Source organism: Plectropomus leopardus, chromosome 6, assembly GCF_008729295.1.
Source record: "Plectropomus leopardus isolate mb chromosome 6, YSFRI_Pleo_2.0, whole genome shotgun sequence".
NCBI lineage: Eukaryota > Metazoa > Chordata > Actinopteri > Perciformes > Serranidae > Plectropomus > Plectropomus leopardus.
In genome coordinates this window covers 33,848,566-33,867,961 of record NC_056468.1, presented here as the reverse complement: position 1 = coordinate 33,867,961, position 19,396 = coordinate 33,848,566, and the positions used below count along the sequence as shown (strand labels likewise).

Below are 19,396 nucleotides of genomic sequence, written 5' to 3'. Positions count from 1 at the left end.
TCAGTCAGCACGCTACTCCACACGCACAACTGTGTTACACGCAGAGCGACATCGTTTTACAGCCTAATCTGGGTCAATGTACTCAAGCTTGTTAATTAAACTGTCAAACACTGTTAATCTTTTGTTTATTAAGCAAAGTATGCTAACTGCTGCGTAAATACCTCAGCGTGAAATACCTCAAACAAAGCCGCAAATCTGCGTGATAGCAATCTAAGTTATGCTGTGGGGTGAAACAGGTCGTGGGCCCGAGTGCCTGTAATTATCACCAGTAAATACAAAGAGAAAACACTGCTAACAGAGCATGAAATTAAACATCAAAACAGCCACAGCGGGTGGTGCATCCAAAAGTTTACTTTCTACAGAACGTCAGTGTTTTTTTTTTCTTGTATAAAGCAAAGAGACAAAGCACGAGGCAGTACGACTGTCCTTGCAGCTCGGCTCTCCTCCACTATCGTCTTTGTCCTCCTCCTCCTGCTATTAATGCCCTCTCTGCAGACAGGCGGGAGGAAGAGGAGGAGAGGGGACGGGATCAGACAAGAGGACAGGTAATGAGAATGACAAGTCACGTCCACACTGAAGCCTTTTTCATCTCTACCTGGAGTACTGGTATCGAGTATTGTGGAATTTTGGTGGTATCTATACCAATTACGAGATTTTGGTACCGTGACAAAAAGCAATTCATTATTTTTGGCTGGTAATGTTTTTAATCTATTGTCCACTTTGGCTGGCAAACTAAAAAGTTAGTTTTGGACCCTGGATATAGATCAGTGGTCAGTTAACGTTTTTCAGGCCAAGGACTCCTTAGCTGTAAGACCAACTGTGCAGCGACCCCTCACAACATAAATTGAGTTGCACTATATTTTGGGTTTCCTCTTGTTTGTGCTTGCCTGTAGCTGCTATATCAGCAGCAACTGTTAATGGCTTGGTGCATTACAGCTAACATGGACAATATCTTTCAATCTTACGTACATTTTAGCTTATGGTGGCCCCCCTAAAGACCCCCCAGGGGGTCATGGACGCCCTGTTGAGGATCCAGGTTTTAGATGATGACACAAGACCAGATATCATCTCCAGTATGGGTATAGTAATATTTGAAGGGTCTTTTCATGTTTTAAATGCCATTACATTGAACTGTTATAAGGATTTGAAATGTTTGCAATAGAAACAAAGTATTTTAAACAAGTCTCAGGGATTTAAAGTCTCACATTGATTCACTGAAATTATTTTGGGACATTTCTTTTACTTTCCCATTGCCTTTCATGAAGGAAGAACTAATAATAGACATACTGTTTCAGAGTGAGTGGATAACTAGTCATGCCATCATGCCCTGCAGATAAATAGCTGTTTCCTGTTTTGGTCGTATTTTGCTCTGTGTGTGTGTGTGTGTGTGTGTGTGTGTGTGTGTGTGTGTGTGTGTGTGTGTGTGTGTGTGTGTGTGTGTGTGTGTGTGATTAGGGAAGTCCATGGCTTTCCAGAATATCAACAGGATCATTGACAATAAGAGCATACAAACAGAACAGTTTGTGGCAGAGGTTCAAATTAAAGTAATATGGTGACACGTTGCCCTCAGTTACAGTGTAATTGATTTTTACTGCAGGTATGCAAACATAACATCTTTGAACTCATCGCTATAATTCTGGAAAACTAAAACAGTTTTTTTAAAAACAGTAAATTGACAAAGGCTGTCAATATTTTAAACTTCAGCACAGTGACTAAAACTTGCCCAAAATATAACAACAAAGTCTAAATTTAGAATACAACAGGATCTCTTAAAAGACTCAAGGCAGGGTTTTTCCTGCATAGAGAATTACAAGGCCACCCCCACGAAATGTCATCCCGCCTCCAGCTCTCAATAAAACTGTGACAGACTGTTTTCTTCATGGAAAACACTTTCTGACGACCTTGTTGCACTTTGTGGATTTCTATCATTTGCTGCTGTAAATGTTGCATTATGCAAATTTGGTGGCACCGAATCATAATTAGCAGAGTGCACTGGGAAAAGCATTAATACAACTGCCAGATAGGGTTGTGCCGCATCATATCGTTCATGATTATACCATAAAATTCTTAAAATGATCAAAAAAATGTCATATTGTGATAAAAGACAATATTACAACTTGACATAATATTATCATACCATTACACATGGCGACAGCAAGCATGGCTGAGAGCATACTTGCTACTGGTATTGTTGCAGACCAAAGCAGACCTAAATATTTAATAAATCAACTCTTATACCGTGTAGTGTCACCAAAATCACTTCACACACATATGATGATTAGAACTTCTACAATATGTTGCTTGTAAAAAGATGTTAGATTGAATAATTTGAAGATTAATACACTTGCATGTAGAGCCCGACCGATTTATTGGTCAACCGATATGAGCCTTTCACAGGCATATCGGAGCATATCGGAGCATATCAGCATCGGTTTATATTTTTCCCCATATGCACCTATAAGAGAACGTTTTTTTACAGGCCATATGATGCAGAAAACAGTGCTTGGGTGGTTTAGAAATGGTCAGTAATTGACTGATACTGAAAAGTACTGATGTTTATTTAGCTATTTTTGTAAATTATATTTATGCTTTATCTAAATGGTCAGCAAAAACCATACAGCACTGATGTTTATTTTATTTTTCATTTATTCTTTATTTTTATTTGTGTGTAATGTTAAATTAGTAAATTTAACATTCAATATTTAAGTTGTTTGTTCAATAGAGCAGCCTGAAATCAGTGCACAATCCACATAGAAATGATCTATTTTCATTCCAGCTCAAAAATTCACTATATTGTCGCCATATCTGTAATGGTTAAATTTTTCTTTACTAGCCACAACAAAACATCCACTTGCATTTGTGAATAAACCCTGAATTCATGCATTTACTGGTGCTGCAACGAGCCACCATCCAGTTAATCCATGGCAATTTAGCTGGATCATAAGTAACCATTCATGTGCAAAGGAGCAGCAAACCACAGTCCTTATCACAGTCTTAATTTAGAAAGCTCTAATTTCGCCTGAAATGGTCAAAAACAGAGGGAAGCTGCTATTAAGGAGGAAAACAAATCAACGTTTTCACCACATCACAACAAACAAGTCTCCACACCTGTAAGGTCCGGACCAGCAGACAGCAGCTGGCCCTGGTCACAGGGGAGAGGATCACTGAGTAAGCTACAGCCAACAGTACACGGGCTCACTCGGGCAGCAAGGAATTAAGCTAATCAGCAACAAACATTGACCTGAAGTAACACTGCGGCTGCTACAAGCAACTTTCAGCTTACAACAGCTCGACCTCTTTCTGCTGAACTGCAGCACAAAGCAGAGAGAGACGGAGACAAGAGTCTGCAGCCACAGAGGTGATCCTGCGAGACAGTGCTGATCATTACAGAAATCAATAATGTTGGATGGATGGGAAATGGAAGGACAAGTTTGCCTGCTGGGCTCAGTTTTACACTGTCAGACATGACTTTCCCTTCTTTAAACTTTCACCCTTGTGCTCTGCTGTGGTTTGACCTGGATGCTAATGTTAGCGTTTTATAATCCTATTAGTCAGCACGTAAATACTGTTGAGCATGCAATATTTAGCATAAAGTCATGGTACAGTTTGCATGTTAATCTCTGTACAGTTTACACGCATGTAATCTAACACATTTGTAGTTTGCATGAAACAATTTGCATATTTGCATGATAACACTCTGACATTTATCACAGACAACATACTGTAGAGTAGATAAGAGTGACTGCATGCCATGTCAGAAAAAAAAATACAGAAAAATGACGACAAATATGACAGGTGGACAAGATCCATGCAGGTTTTCTTACCTTAAATTGAACTTAATTTAATCAACATGACAGGCGTTAAATTACTTTTACTGAATGTCAACAGAATGAACATGTCACTAAAAGTAAGATGAACATATAAAATGATTAAAATGTCAAATGCATTTTTTTCTTTTTAAAAATCTATTATTATAATTATGTATCTACTTTTTATTTATAACAGATATATGTTTTTTCTAAGTTTTTCCTTTTTATCAAGAAATATTTTGTTATGTGTTGGCAGGCAATTATTTAAAAAAAACTCGATGTTATCAAATATTTTGAGGTTTTACAAAGTTACATCAGAAAAAACAATTCATAAAGTCCTATAAGCATTGTTAATATTTCTGAAAGATTAATTTAAGTCATTTTAATACAAACTAAGGCCTTATTTTAAGATTGATATATTCAATGCTTTTTAAGATTTGTTAGGATCAGCGGGTACCCTGACCACAGTTCATCTACACACACTATCCACATTATTATGGCACAATGCTGGTTCAAAGAATGAAAACTATTCCTTTAATGAAAATACGTCAAACAATTTTCAAGAGATTTCAAACTGTTACAAATCCATATTGCTGTCTCGTAAGACACAACGAAATCCTTCTAATTTATGCCGTTGACATAAAGATCAAGGTAAAAAACACCAAATAAATGAGGTTATCTGAATGCAGAGCCTTGATGTGGAGCAGTTAAGACTCCTCTGCTGTCTAAAAACATTTCTAACTACGGCTGTGCGGAGTGAAACTGTGACCAGCAGAGCGTTAAACTGCCTGCTGCCGCCACCGCCGCCGCCGCCGCTGCTGCTGCAGGCTGCAGAGACGGCCAGGCCGACCAGCAGACTTCCCACCAAGGTCAACTGTCATGTGGAGTCTTGAGCAGCCGCTAACTGTCGGAGCAACAGTGTGCAGGAGCACGAAGGGAGCGCAGCAGTGTGAAGAGCACCGGGTCAATATACACACTGCTGAGTATGTGTGGTTGACTAATTCATGAAAGCAAATATTGGCCTTGGAGGCAGCACACACAGGGAGGATGTGAATATAAATGTATGTGTGTGTGTGTGTGTGTGTCTGTGTCTGTGTGTGTGTGTGTGTGTGTGTGTGTGTGTGTGTGTGTGCGGGGGCCGTTCCAGCCACTTTAACAAGTCCACAAAACACTTAGCTTTATTCGGTGACTAAATAAAGTACGCCTCATGTGAACATGATCTGTCTGGGTGTTGCTGCCGGGTGTGTGACACACCAAATCTTTAACCTCCAAGACAAGATGCAGACAGGGTGGATTTATCCCAGTTTAAACTCTATTTTGCACTCAAAGCTCCTTCTTATTAGCAACACCCAAAACTAGCCAACAAATATTTCTCTCTCTCTAAAACACCGCAGATAATTTATACTTCCAGATAAACAGTTTGTTCCTGCTTGTCTGAATCATAGTAGAAAAACATGTTTTGCTGCATCGTTTGCAGTAATATCAGGCTCACAGTATTTAATTACAAGCAAATCAGGGCTTGCATACAAAAATCCCGTGGAATTACAAGTTGCTAATTAACTAGGTTGAGGTTTGGCAACTTTGCCAGGTTGGAGATTTTGGCAGCAGGAAGTCAAAAGAAAGCCAGACAGAACGTGAGAGCCTCATCCGCACTCTGTGATACACAGATATTAATCGTTCTGATTTTTTTTAATATACTGTTAAATAAATGTCAGAAAATAACTTGCGATTATCTGTTTTGCCCTTTATTCATTTTCCAAACAGAGGTTTCTTCTGTCTGTTAGTCATCATCCGTCAGTGTCCATCTCCTTTGACCCATAAACTCTGTCTTTCCATGATCATTTCCGCAAATGACCGAACTATTTTTTGAAGCATTTTAGCCACTTGATTGATACTAGGCTCACCTTCCAAAACAATCATACCAAGAGGAGTAACTACTCCAGATAACAAATACAAAGCTCCAAACATGCCTGATGTTAGGGAGGCACAGATTTATCAGCTAAACACTGTTACAAGCCGACATTCGTCTCATCATTGGCCGATCAGACACTCACCGACGTCTGTGCGCGATCTTTTGTGTCTCTTGTGTCTTTTTTTGCTAAAAAGCAGAGCTTGAGACTAACACTGTTGTTTTGGAGACAATAGAAAATGTGTTTGGGACAAACAGAGATCTCCCACAATGCACCGTCAGGATGCATCAGGGGATGCACAAATACGTGTTGAAATGGGCATTTGTCTTGTAGGTGAGCAGCAATTTGACAATCAAGTAAAACATTACAGAGGATAAAAATGACCTCACACAGGAAACCTTCACCTTAAGACATGAAGACGGTCCATGTGAGACTTGGATTATACTGCAGCAGCTGTGTTACAGTTTGTAAACAGATGTTTTGATATAGGCTTGCTCCCAAAAAATCAATGTGTTCGCCATTTTCCACGGAGGCATGCAAATGTTTTCTTCATGGATTTAAGTAACACATCATGACTAATCGATTTACAGATGGTGATTTTGTGGATGAAGTATTCCTTTAAACTGAAAAAAAAGGCCGAACTGCCAGAAAGTCGGGCTGCAAATAACCAAGATGACATCTTCAAACGTCGTGTTTTCTCAGCATCTCAAAGATATTCGGTTTACTGGAGGAGTAAAGAAACCAGAAAATATTCACCTTTACGAAGCCGGAATCAGAAGTTTTTGGTTTGATTAATCCATTATCAAATAAGGTAGCGATTAATTAAAAAGCTGACAACCAACCAGTTAATTGTTGCAGCTCTACCAGAAAGTAGAGCAGCTAAGAGTTTGAATGCCTCAGTGTCACAACAATACTGATGGCCAGAGTTTACTGACAATGATTAAATCTTGCAGAAGCATTTGTTATGCTGTCTGTTATCTGTCCCAAAAAATTATCCTACCGATAAATGCAAACTTATCCCTGTTTGACTTTGCCTTGTCATGCTTCTCCCATGTCTCTGTGTTGAGACAGAGGACTTCCTGGGGACAGCTGAGGGCCAAAAATGGACTTTAGAGGAGGTGAGGAAAAACAAGTTGGGACACTAATGAGACGTAGAGTGTGGAACGATGCCAAGATGACCAGACTGCAAACACACACACAGCCGGGCAACAGTAACCAGGAACAAATACATATGGATGTGCATGTCATGATGTACTTCAGCTCCACTTGTCAGTCTGTTTTTAGTACGAGAACCTCCAGCGGGAACTGAACTCCAAACACAGTCAGTCTGAATCCAGATGGATCCTGGTTGTGCATGTTGCACAAAAAGGACGATGATGCAACAAACGTGTGTGATGGTAAACAGGATTCACATTACAGACGATTTCATAATCTTTATCTAATACATCATTTGCCTCACAAAGAGGCTGCGAGGTGATGTATAATGTTATAGCTGCATGCATTTGCATGACCAAAAACAAATAAATCTCTTTAAAACGCCCATGCTCAGTCTCACCTTCTGGGATGGGCAAAATGAAAAAAAAAACATTTTTTTTAAAGTATGAAAACTGTGAAGTGATTATCTAATAATCCTATCATGCTGGGGCATTTTCATCATCATCACATTCACTCTGCAAACACAAACACTTTGCAGCAGGTCGATAATAAGGTTGCTCGTTCAAGTCGATAAATGAAGGATTATTAAGATTTATTTTTTGTCTGTTTTGGCACAGCAACATGAACGGGGAAGCTCCTCCTGGAAGGATCGGACAAGATAACTTCAGGGTCCCAACAGGTATCAGACACTTCAATTTAATACTTTAAAAGAACTTTTCAAAATATTTTAACCAAATTTATGACTGAGGTTTCATCCTTATTCAAGCATTGCAGCTAACTATAAAGGTAACTAGTATAATATATATATATATATATATATATATATATATATATATATATATATATATATATATATATATATATATATATATATATATATATATATGGGTACCTTTTTGTTGGAATACAGTTAATAGTGTATAGTCTATGATAGTAATCTACATTTTGCCAGTAGCTAAGTGCATGTATCAAGTTTTAAAAAAAAAAAAAAAGGTTTCTTAGTAGTTTAAAGATTTGTATGAAATGTTGAATTTGACACTGAAGAGCTTGACTAGTTTTTTTATGACTTTTTAGAGCTAATATTCATAAAATTGAATTTTAGACATTTTAAGAGTTTTTAAGGATCTGTAGAAACCTGAATTTCCCACACTGGAAAAATAGTTTTTTAAGTTTTATTATTATCATCATCATCATCATCATCATCATCATCATCATCATCATCATTGTTATTATTATTATTATTATTATTATTATTATTATTATTATTATTATATTAAATAAAAACAAATAATAAACAAATAAAATAAAATTTAAAAATGTTGTTCAAACAATTTTTTTAGCTGACAATATTAGTTGATTAATTGATAGATAATATGACAAAAAAAATATCTACAGACATTATGAGAAATTGATTAATCATGCAAGTCATTTTTTTAGAACAAAAATGCCAAAATGTCACTGGTTCCCTCCTTAAATATGGATATTTACTGCTTTTTCCTTCATATTCTATGATAACAAGCTGAGAATCTTTGAGTTTTGGACTATTTTTCTGAAAACACAGGCCATTTTTATAATGTACTGACTTTCTAAAGACCAAAAGATGAACTAAAATACTTGGGCCACACCATTAATTGATAATGAAAATAATCATTAATTGCAGCCCTCCACAGATTATCCTTATAATGATGGAATCTGCATGTATGTGCATTTTCAGGAGGAGACGTTTTAACCGGCACATCCAGTGAAAACACTCCACTTTTCAGGCATCGAGGTAATATGTAAATCAGCTCCTGTGGCGGCACACTTTCCAAAGAGGTGACCTTGTGTAAAGCAGACATACAGCGGCACATGCATGATAAATTCTGAGCCATGTCGAACTCCTTGGCACAGTTTCAGAGACATGATGCAGAGTGTCAGTGAGCGAGCTCTTTTCTCTGTGAGGCGAGTTAATCAGTGGGCCGGATGGGATTGCTCAACGACCCCTGCGTACGTTACACAGGGGCTGGTGCTTGGACGCCTGAGTGGGGGCTGTTAGGTGAGGCTGACTCTGTCTAACCTTTGAAACGATCCCACTGAGGGGAAGACTAAGAATAAGGCAGAGATAAAACACTACTTAACTAAAAAAGGTGGAGACAGTAAACACGCAATCAATACCGGCTTCAGGACAATAACTTGATTATCTTCAAAGTCTTGGTTGTCTATTAACGTCAGTGTTGCATCTGTCCAGACATACATAAAGTAAACAGAAGATTAATTTTTCCACTACAACACAAAAGACTAAAGTTACAGATAGGTTTGCAGCAGTGTGAGACTTTCACAATAGGATAATTGTCTCAGAAAATATTGCAGCATTACAGTATCACTGTATAACAGAATTATCATCATCAGTTACAATGAAAACAGAAGGTTTTTTTTTTAATAAACCCTTTGAGACCTGGATCGCTCTCACTTTTCTTGCCCTAACCCTTCATAAGCCTTTTAATTTTTGAAAATTGAGCAAATTAGTCTGATTTCTTTCAAAAAAAGAAAAAAAAAAAACACTTTCTGCAGTGCGCAAGACATTATGGAAATGGGACAAGAAAATTATCTGAAAATTGGCTTAAAATGAGAGAGGGAGAGGGACAATCATTAAAAAACAATTAAAAAAGGGGGGGTGTTCACTAATACTTTTATATATTTAAAATTATGTCTCACACACACGCACACACACACAACCTGAAAAGATTTTATTGTGTGTGTGGGTGTGTCGATGTATGTATATACATATATATATATATATATAATATATAATATATATATATATATATAATATATATATATATATATATATATATATATATTTATATATATATATATATATATATATATATATATAATTAGGGCTTCTTATTTTATCTTTTATTTCCAGGCTTTTTGTTTTTTGTTTTACAAATTTTCACATTTTTTTGTAACTTCTAACCAACATCTTGCAATAAAAAATTCTTGTTTTATTGCTCATTTCCTTTTTCCATTTTTTTGAAAGAAATCAAGGTTTCAAAGGGTTAAACATTTTAATAGTGAAACTGAAACTTGACAGTTTTTTTAATAAAAGTATGTGTAAAAAGTCTCCCTTTTGAAAATAAAGGCGAGACTGTACACTCATTTGCATTTTTTTTCTAAACCGATAAGCAAATGTACACAGTTTGATAAAACAATGATTTTTTAGTAAACCCTGAAACCTGTCGCACTACACCATAGTTACTTACTTAAATAGCAAATGTCCCCATTTTACTGTGGAGGGTCTTTTCCTCCAATCTGGACAGTTAACTCGATCTGCCACTGACTGCAGATACTGCAGCTAACAGTAAAGGTTAAGAATATGACCTGCGACCTCTGGTTTCTCTCCCACTGTCTGTTGTTTGCAAAGACTGTTTGGAAAATCACGACTTATAGATGCAGTAATTACTCACAGTTCAGATACAGAAGACAGCAAATATCTGGCATTTTTTTGTTGTTAATTGACATCATCCATAAATCAACCGTGCAACTATTTGCACCAACTATTTGAGCCAACAAGCGTGAAAAATTCCCAAAATGCTCAAAGTAATGCAAAGTTTGAATGTGTACTCTGAGCTGGTAGCGAACGTTATAACACACTTTATCTAAGTTGTTGAGCAATAAAGCTGCATAAATGCCAACAAACGAAGCCGCGCGGTTACAGCAGCGCTTCATATACGCATCACATCACTTTTTTTTTTTTTTAAACCCATACAGAAACCTACAGTGCATCAGTAGGTTGGTTTTCTTTACAGATTTACACAAAACTTCAGCAGTATTTTTGATGTCGATAAAACTGTGTTTCCATTAAGTGATTTTATAAAACTTCTTCTCTCGAAAATAACATTCCAAGAAACATGGCGACGGATGTTCAAAACATTAGCAGCTTTATTTCTATTGCAGCCACCGCACGAGCCGTCATTATTTTCAATCAAAGGTGACGTAGGCGTGTTCAGCGAGGAAAAACTGAAAGGCAAGCCCCTCATGTGTGGGAGCGGTCACACGTGAGGGATTTCGGGGAGGTGATAGTCCACAATTTCACAAAGGATTTGTGGATTTAAAATTTCTGGATGATTTGCTCAACTTTTAAAGAGTTGAAATAACACCTCTCTGCTGCATCATGCCCGAAGGAGCCAGTTCCCACATTATGTCAACTATAAAAGCAAAATAGTTATTTCCATTGCAGTTTTGCAAAATATGGCTTTTTTGAATCAACTGAAATACCACCTACGCAAGGGTAAAAACTTTTACCAAAAATGGAAGTTTTACCAAAAGCTGTTCCAAAGCTGTATTATATATTTCATAAACAGCTGAAAAAAGTATTCTGGGTGCCGACTCAAAAATCACAAAAGTAAAAAGAAGTCGTCAGCATTCACCAAAGAGCATTTAATACTGTTTATGATACACAGAAGACAAAAACAACCGTGTTTCAGCCCTAAGATTTCTTCAGCATATTTTACATTTGCAATTTGAGGGTTAATGGAAACTCACCTATAGACAGGTAAACACCACCTTTTTGGCACCTGTTACCTCTGACAGAGGCTTCTGGGTTTTTGAAGCTGGCTCAGCCAAAAAGAAACAGGCTGTGCTGAACTGGCTTCATGATTCAGACCCCCCCGAGGGCTAAGCCCCCACTGTCCTCAAATCCCAGAAACGCCCCTGCTCGCACCTGCTCCAAAGCTGCAAATCAACACAACAAACCCAACTATGAAGCTAAATTACCGATCTGACACCGAAACACCGAGTGAACCAGCAGCAGCGTGACATTAACGAAGACAGACCGAGCACGCTGTGACACCCACAGTCACGATGAAGACACGAAGCCCTCACTAAAGTCGTTATTTCCCAGCACGGAGCCGTTTCCGTGACCGTGTTGATGTTGTTGCCGCGGGATTACCGGGAGCTAACTAACTAGCTCTATTAGCTCCGCGGCTAACTGACAGCTAGCTTGACGGTTAGCTGACAGCAAACCTGACTAACTTGTTTTGACGGGCGATGTCTCACCGGGGACGCGAGACTAACGTGTTTTTTGTCGGTGCCGCTTACCTTGTCGCTGATATTGTCGGTGCTGTCGGGGTCTCCTCCGCCTCCGCCTCTCTTCCTCAGCTCCGTCATGTTTCGCTCGTGTCTCTGCGGGACGTTAATGTGTCACATAAGCCGACTCCCGGGGACAGACACAGCGGGGACAAATCCCGGGTTTTCGGATAAAGTCCTGGGTTTTTTCTCGGTAAAAACTCGGTTCGTGAAGAAGGTCGGCTCTCCTGAAAGTCAGCCGGTGCTGTCAAAGCGGCTCAGCAGAGACAGAGGAGACACTAACGTCTCCGCTGCGTGTGTTTGTTTATCACCGCAGTCCCGCTGCCCTCCCACCGGCCAGCGCTTATATACGACCCGCGGCTTCCGGCGGTAACCTTCAAAGTAAAAGCTCTGCTGGGGATTTATGCTTTTTTTTTTAAAGATTTTTTTTTGGCATTTATTACCTATAATGGGCAGTAAAGTTTAAGCGTGAAAGCGGGTATTTCATTTTATTTTATTTATTTATTTATATATTTATGTATTTAATTTCTTGAAACACTATGTTTTATTATTAGTATGTTCTGTTGTTGGTGTTGTTAATGTTGTTTTTTTCTTTTTTTTTTTTTTTTGTCTTTTATTGCTTTTATATTTATATTTTGGGATATTGAAAGCAGTTATCTGTTGGTGTAGAAACACTGGAGCACTTCAGCAAGCTGCAGAAAGACCAAATAATTAAAAACACAAAAAAATGATAGATAAATGAATAAATAAACCTTTTGTTATTATGTCCTGTTGTTGGTGCTGTTGATAGTTTTTTTTTCTTAATTAACCTGTCTTTTATTGCCCTGATATTTATGTTTTGTGATACTGACAGCAGTTATTGGTTGATGTAGAAGCACTGGAGCACCCTTGCAGTCTACAGAAAGAACAAATAATTAAAAACACTTAAAATAAATGAATAAACCTTTTGTTATTATGTAATGTTTTTGGTGCTGTTGATGCTGTGTTTTTTTTTTTTTATTTAACCTGTCTATCATTGCCCTGATATTTATGTTTTATGAGACTGACAGCAGTTATTGGTTGATGTATCCCTGTCGAAAATAAAGAAAATGCATCAATCTATAAATCCAATAATACTTTATATATTACAAACTCAGAGGCTGTTTATTTGCATAACTTTTTTGTACTTATACTTTGCTGATAATTCTTGATTGTTAGATAATCTTTTACATGCATGACTTGTGATGCAATTAGAAAATTCTAATAGCTTTTAATCGTCTACAGACTTTTAACATCGAGGACATCTATAGGGCAGATTAAAATGTATGTGCCTGTTTATTCTGTACGAATTGCTCATTTTAAGGGGAGGTTTATTTTGAAGAAAAGCCGCGTTTGTTCCGGTGTCAGTGTGTGTTTCTCTGTCTAACTTGACACAGCTCTGATGCTGCAGACAGACTCTGTGCCTCATGCTGCGGTAGCAAAGACCAGTAATAATAACCAGTGTGTCCAAACAAAGACCCTTTAAAGGTCTAATAACGTAAATTAATAATGCACCAGTTAATTTTCATGCAACAATGCTGCATACACGCATCAACAACTAAAGTGTTTTATCTGCAGACCTTTTTTCCTCTTTTTTCTCCTATTTTTTATTTTTATTTTTTTCAAGCGAAATATACCAGATTTTGTTGATAACTCTCTGGGTGGATTATTTTTAACAGGCCTTGAAACAGCACAACAGTGTTCCTTCAGATTCATAAAAACTTATATAAATATGAATCATTACAGTTACCAATTAATTTGACTAAAATGTATTTAATTTATTAAAAAATTAAAAAGTTTGTCAAATTTGTACTAATTTGTGCAATGATCAAACAAGTAAGTCGTGATCCTAAAAATATTTCTTTATTGTCTATTTAGTCATTACATTTTTGAATTTTTTTTTATGTACATTTTTTTTACATTTATTTTTACCCGGCACATCAGGTCCCTATGTCTTAAGGTAAGTTATATTTAAGACTTTAAAGAATTTTTATGCCACTCAAAATAAAATATAAGGCTGATTTTACAATTACCAAAACTGAAAAAAAACAGTCATAAAATAATTATACGTTAGAAAAAAAAAGATACATAAAATCTTATATCCCACGTAGGGAGTTAACATTTTTCAAAGACTTTTAAAAGATTAATGAGAAATTTTAATTCTAATTAGGACCTTATTTTCAGATTAATTCATTAATTAAATGCATTTTAAGACTTTTTAAGAATCCTTGGAAAACCTTTGACAACTTGGCTTTCAGAGGAGGTTGATATTTTTTAAAAGCAAACTCAAAACCTGCATTTTTAGTTTGGCTTTTAATCAAACTTTAATCTGCTAAGTATTTATTCATACATTTTAGTCTGTTTCACAGTTTTACTACTTACCTTTATCATTTTATAATTTTTAACTGATTTATCATTTTACTTTGTGCTGTTATTCTTTCATTTATCTCCTTTACAATTCAAGTATTTTGGTTTTTAATCTTTTATTATTAATATTATAATTTTTTTTTTTTATCCATATATTTCTAGGTTTTATCTGCCTCTGGTTTTTCCTCCCTTATGGTAGCGTTTCCTCAGTTTCTGGTTTTAATGAGTACTGTTTTCGTTTTTTTGTGTTTTAATTCACATGCTCGTGTAAAATAAAAGAATTGAGTCTATTTTTGGTGGTAAACAGCAATTATTTATTGAAATGAAATTAAAAAGAATAAGTACCAGATCTATTGCATTATTGTAACATTTTGTTTTTGTAAGGGGGGGGGTCGGGGGTTACTCTACTGTTTTTTTCTCTTGTAGGATGTAGTGAACACAAATATACAAGGAACATTCAGCTATCACAGATTGCACACCAGATACTGTAGTAATGCAGTCTAATACAAGACCACCAAAATAATCCAGGATTTCTCTTTTTTTTTGTCTTCTTCTTCTTCTCTCGTTAGTCCTTAATTTTTTTCTTCCATAAAGAGTACAAAAGTCCACCCAGAGTTGGGAACACGATCTCCGGCTCTGTACACAAACCTGTCGGTCGCTCGTCAGACAATGCCTCCGAAAAAAAAAGACAAAAAGAATAAAACCAACAAAATATAATGCCGAGAAACATGTACAATGCACTGACACAGAAAGTCAGCTGTGTTAATAGACATGCAACAAGTAACAAAACTTGCTGAAATCGCAATAATCATTAAAAAAATCTAAAACCAGTTATAATTGCATAAATACTTTGTACAGTTCATTTATCCGCTGTGAAATGCACCTTTCTGGTAAAATGACAACGTAAAACTGCATTCAATAAAAACCTGTGATTCCTCTTGACTTGTTTTTTGTACATGTGAAGGTGCAAAGGAACTCTTGATTGATAGAAGCCGACTCGGCCTTTTTTCAGCTAGATGGCATGATTGCACGCTAAATTACAGTACATAAATGCAGAATGATATAAGGACAATAATAAGAGTGCATATTATTATTATAACGTCGGGGAGCTGCGGGGGGTGAGTTTTAAATCTGAGAAGTGTCTTTTTTTGTACACGTTTGAGACTCCGTGAAGACTAGTGGGAAACAAAAAGAAAACAGTTCTCTCTGGGAAAGAAAGAAAGAAAGCAGCACTTGAATGCACAGTTGTTGCCCACAGAACCACGAACAAATCATCGATGTGTGTATGGAGAGAGAGGAGGGCAAAAAAACAAACAGAAAATGTACAGAGTTTACATAAAAACAAAACTGTCCCTTTGTTAAAAGCAGCAGCAGCAGCCATCCAGCAGAGTAAAAATGTGTTTGATGGTGATAAATTCATGACAAACAATTTATACGAGTTCCAGTAAACAAAAAAATTAAAAAATTAAAAAATAAAAATATTTCATATCAGGGTTCTTACCGACAGGGGTGAGTCAAATTTAAAGACTTTCAAGTTATTTTCAAGCACTAATATTAACTTAAGGATGAAATGGTTTTCTCCACAATCGTCTGTTGCAAGAAAATTGTGCGAATTCATAAATGGAGCAAACACATACTCTAAAATCAAGTCATTATTAATTAAAGGCTGCTTATTTCCTGCCAAATTACAGCTCAAAATTCGTGCTAACAGCTGATGTGAGTTGTTTGCAGCCTTGTAAAACATCCTGGACTATTTATGGGTGTTTACTGAGCAACTGCCGCTAATACGGCATTAGATAATGACTGCAGCTACAGCTGTAAAACACTAATCTTACACCTTTCATAAAATAACTTAAATTCTCCTCTCAATTTTATGTACTTTTTCAAGTTAAAAATGTCTGATTTTCAAGGTATTCCAGGACTTAAATTTCTAAGTGTCAAATTCAAGTACTTTGAGCACTTTGTATCAATCCTGTGATATTAACCTGTCAACATGGCAGCCTGTATGGAGGTCAATCTGTGCCAAAAAAATGTTTATTTTTTATTTTTATGTGTACTATTATTACATTTTACTTGTTGAGTTTACATATGTCTTTAAAAAGTCTCCTTGAGCTTTATTTGAAAGATCCTATGATCACACAATCACAAAAAAGCTTAATATGTCTGCTTTTACATTTTGTCCTCAACTACTGACGTCGCTCAATGTTGAATCAATAAAAAAGCGACTGATCTGCAATCGTTTTGTCATTGTCGCGTCATTTTTTCTCTGCAGTTTGTCCGTCATGATTTATGCTGCTTTTAATTACTCGTCTGTTTTTCTGACTACATCTTGATGACGAGACGTCTCGTTATGTCCTTCTCTTAAATACTGTCCTTGTCCCCTTTTTTTTGTCTTTGTCCATTTTAGAGCCGTCCCATGAATTCATAACGGAACAGGCAAAATGAGACACGGGCCAAGAGAAAGAAAAAAAAGTGACACAAAGCAGGAATAATAACCAGGTGAACTCATAAAAAAGAGAGAGAAATCTTAGCATGTGGGACAGTCAAGTATTTGACGAAAATAAATACAAAAACATTTTTTGGCACAAATTAAACCCCACAGACTTATCCACAGGTAATTTTTTTATATCTATGATCCAAAAACAAAAAAAAAAAATCTAAACTTTCCATTTAGTCAATACATTTGGATCAATATATTTAGGAGAATTAAACTAAAAAAAACATGCCAATTTCAAGTTATTTCAGGAAGTGATTGATTGATTGAAAAAGTTGGTGTATTTAACTATTCTGGGCATCCTTAGTTAGGAAATTACACAAATTTTAAAAAAAAGCAAAAACAGGGTAAATCATAGATAAAATATGAAAGCAAGATGTGGATATAACTTCTTTTTTTAAATCTAAGGGCTTTTTTTTATTTGTATCAAAAATAAAATAAAAAAAGGGTATAAAAATGGTTGTGTGTGCACATTTTTAGAGATATTTTCACGTTGTGAGCTGAGCTGTTCTGTTTCAGGGAATGTCACGATGTCTAATAATAAACTCTTTGAATGCGCTCGGCTGCTGCTGCTGCAGTTTAACATTTTCTTGGAGGACTGAGGATAAAGTGTGTGGAGTGCCACATGTGCTGATGTGCTGTAATAATGCCACAGGGTCGGAGCGAACGTCTGCAAACGACAACGGAAATAACAAAACAGCAATATACAAAAAGAGTCCCTTTTTTGTGTGCATTCAAAAAGCCGCTTTGACGTCGTACAGTAACTAAATAAGGCTCCATGATTTTTTTTTTTACCTAATTCATATTTTTGTCAGACGATGACGTTTTCTCTCTTTAGAGAAAAATAAATTCTTGAAATAAACGGAGTGATATGGTTTAAAACTAAAATCTGAAATGATAATGTGTCCAGTCTTCAAAACAGCAGCAACAACAACAAAAAATGGGAATTCATAAAAAGGATAAGATGATAGGTTAAAAAAAATCATCATAATTGATTCATTTAAACAATTTGGCTAAAAAAAAAGAGGAAAAAGCAATTTGATGATAAATCTCTCTGTGATGGTGATGGCTCGACACTGTGGGCAACACTTACGAAACAAATTTGTAAACAATAAAAAAAACTGATCGGGAAATAAAAAAGATTTTGCATAACTAGACCCACTGTAAAGTCAACCCACAGACATTAATTATTGACATTCATATCCCTTCCTCTGGACTCGCCGTGACTCGTGACGCAGACTACACACATTTTGTTTTTTTAAAGCCAGAAGTGGTTAGTCACAACGCTATGTTACAGGCAACTTCTTTTTTTTCTCATTGACCTTATTTTTTGTTCTGTGTTGGTTCCTCTTAGAGTTAAAAAGGCCATGGTACGTATTTACAATATTAACAAGTTGTTTTCTTTAAACGTGGTGAAAGAGGAAGGAGTTTTCTTGATCTCAAAGCAAAAATGGCGGGTGATTGATTCAAGCGTGCCGCATCGACGGTGGTTTTGCTTTTTTTTCCTCCTCCAGGTGAGTGCAGGTGGTCAAAGTGGTGATTGAGTTCCTTTCGATCCTCGTTTTTTTTCCCCCGCCTCCTTCGCCGAGACGCTCCCTCCTGTTGCAGTCTGTCAGTGTGTTACAGTACATGTGGTTACTGGACGTACGAGAGGATAAAGGCGGGAGTTTGGAGGGAGAGCGTTTTCAGGGTGTGAGGGAACAACAAGGCAGTCGGAGGAATGAAGCGCTCCTCATGTCGGAGTCCGCAGAAGGGGGAGGGCAGGTGTTTCTTCCAGGTGGAGGTGGAGCTCAGTTTCTGCAGCCGTCCTCAGCGCTGCGCTCGTGTTGAAGGTTGTAGTAACAGTTCTGACAAACTCGCACCGGAGACGAGATCTTCAGCCGTTTGATCTCTGACTGGAAGCGACTGCACCTGATGGACAAATGGAGAAAAAAGATGGAGATTTAGGTTGCTTTCACACCTGCAGTTTGGTGTTCATTTGGTCCGGACGAAAAACGGGGAAAAATGCATCACTGTTGCATTTAAGTTCTGGTTCAGTTTTGTTGCACTCAGATTTTTTACATTTTTGGCTCAGCCTGGATCGCGGTCTTGGCTGTGCTGTTGCTGTGGTCCTGTCTGTGGCTGCGCCTGTGTCGTGGGCTTTGGTTGTTGCGCAATCCTGCTTGACCACTGCCATTATTATTATAAGTCACGCCTCCACTATCAATATAGGCATGGGACTCTTAGTTTCAGTTTCGGCGTTTGTCATCCTACATCATGAGAGCATCATCAGGACCCACGTGGGGAAATCAAACTTAGCTGACTGACAGAAATTCATGCAGCACTTCAATATTTATAGTGTTTATATTCATGTTCTTTGGTGTCACAAAGAGCTCATATTGAACTGATGAAATGTTTGTAGGCATTATTAGGCCGCTGTTATTAAACTGCAAATTCAACGCGTTATCTGGGCTGCTGTCGGTAATGCTTTGCTGTTCTGCTCACACATTACAGAAGAAAAATCACAAAACTTTATAAACACTGCATATGTTTCACTTAGGGCTGGGCAATAAAACGATAATGATAGAAATCGC

The 19,396-nt window shown here is 36.9% G+C and overlaps 2 protein-coding genes across 2 annotated transcripts in view; both read right to left on the bottom strand.

The window, feature by feature from the left end:
• LOC121944656 (phosphatidate cytidylyltransferase 2-like) overlaps nucleotides 1–12,269 on the bottom strand; it is a 36,485-nt gene extending 24,216 nt beyond the window's left edge. The window contains exon 1 of the mRNA XM_042488520.1: nucleotides 11,957–12,269. Within this exon, the coding sequence (XP_042344454.1) occupies nucleotides 11,957–12,025 (69 nt within the window). The 5' untranslated portion in view covers nucleotides 12,026–12,269. The remainder of the gene's footprint in view (nucleotides 1–11,956) is intronic.
• Nucleotides 12,270–14,619: 2,350 nt separating this feature from the next.
• The window catches only part of wdfy3 (WD repeat and FYVE domain containing 3), a 125,606-nt gene continuing 120,829 nt past the window's right edge, over nucleotides 14,620–19,396 (bottom strand). The window contains 1 exon segment of the mRNA XM_042488045.1: nucleotides 14,620–18,734. Coding sequence (XP_042343979.1) covers nucleotides 18,614–18,734 — 121 coding nt within the window. The 3' untranslated portion in view covers nucleotides 14,620–18,613.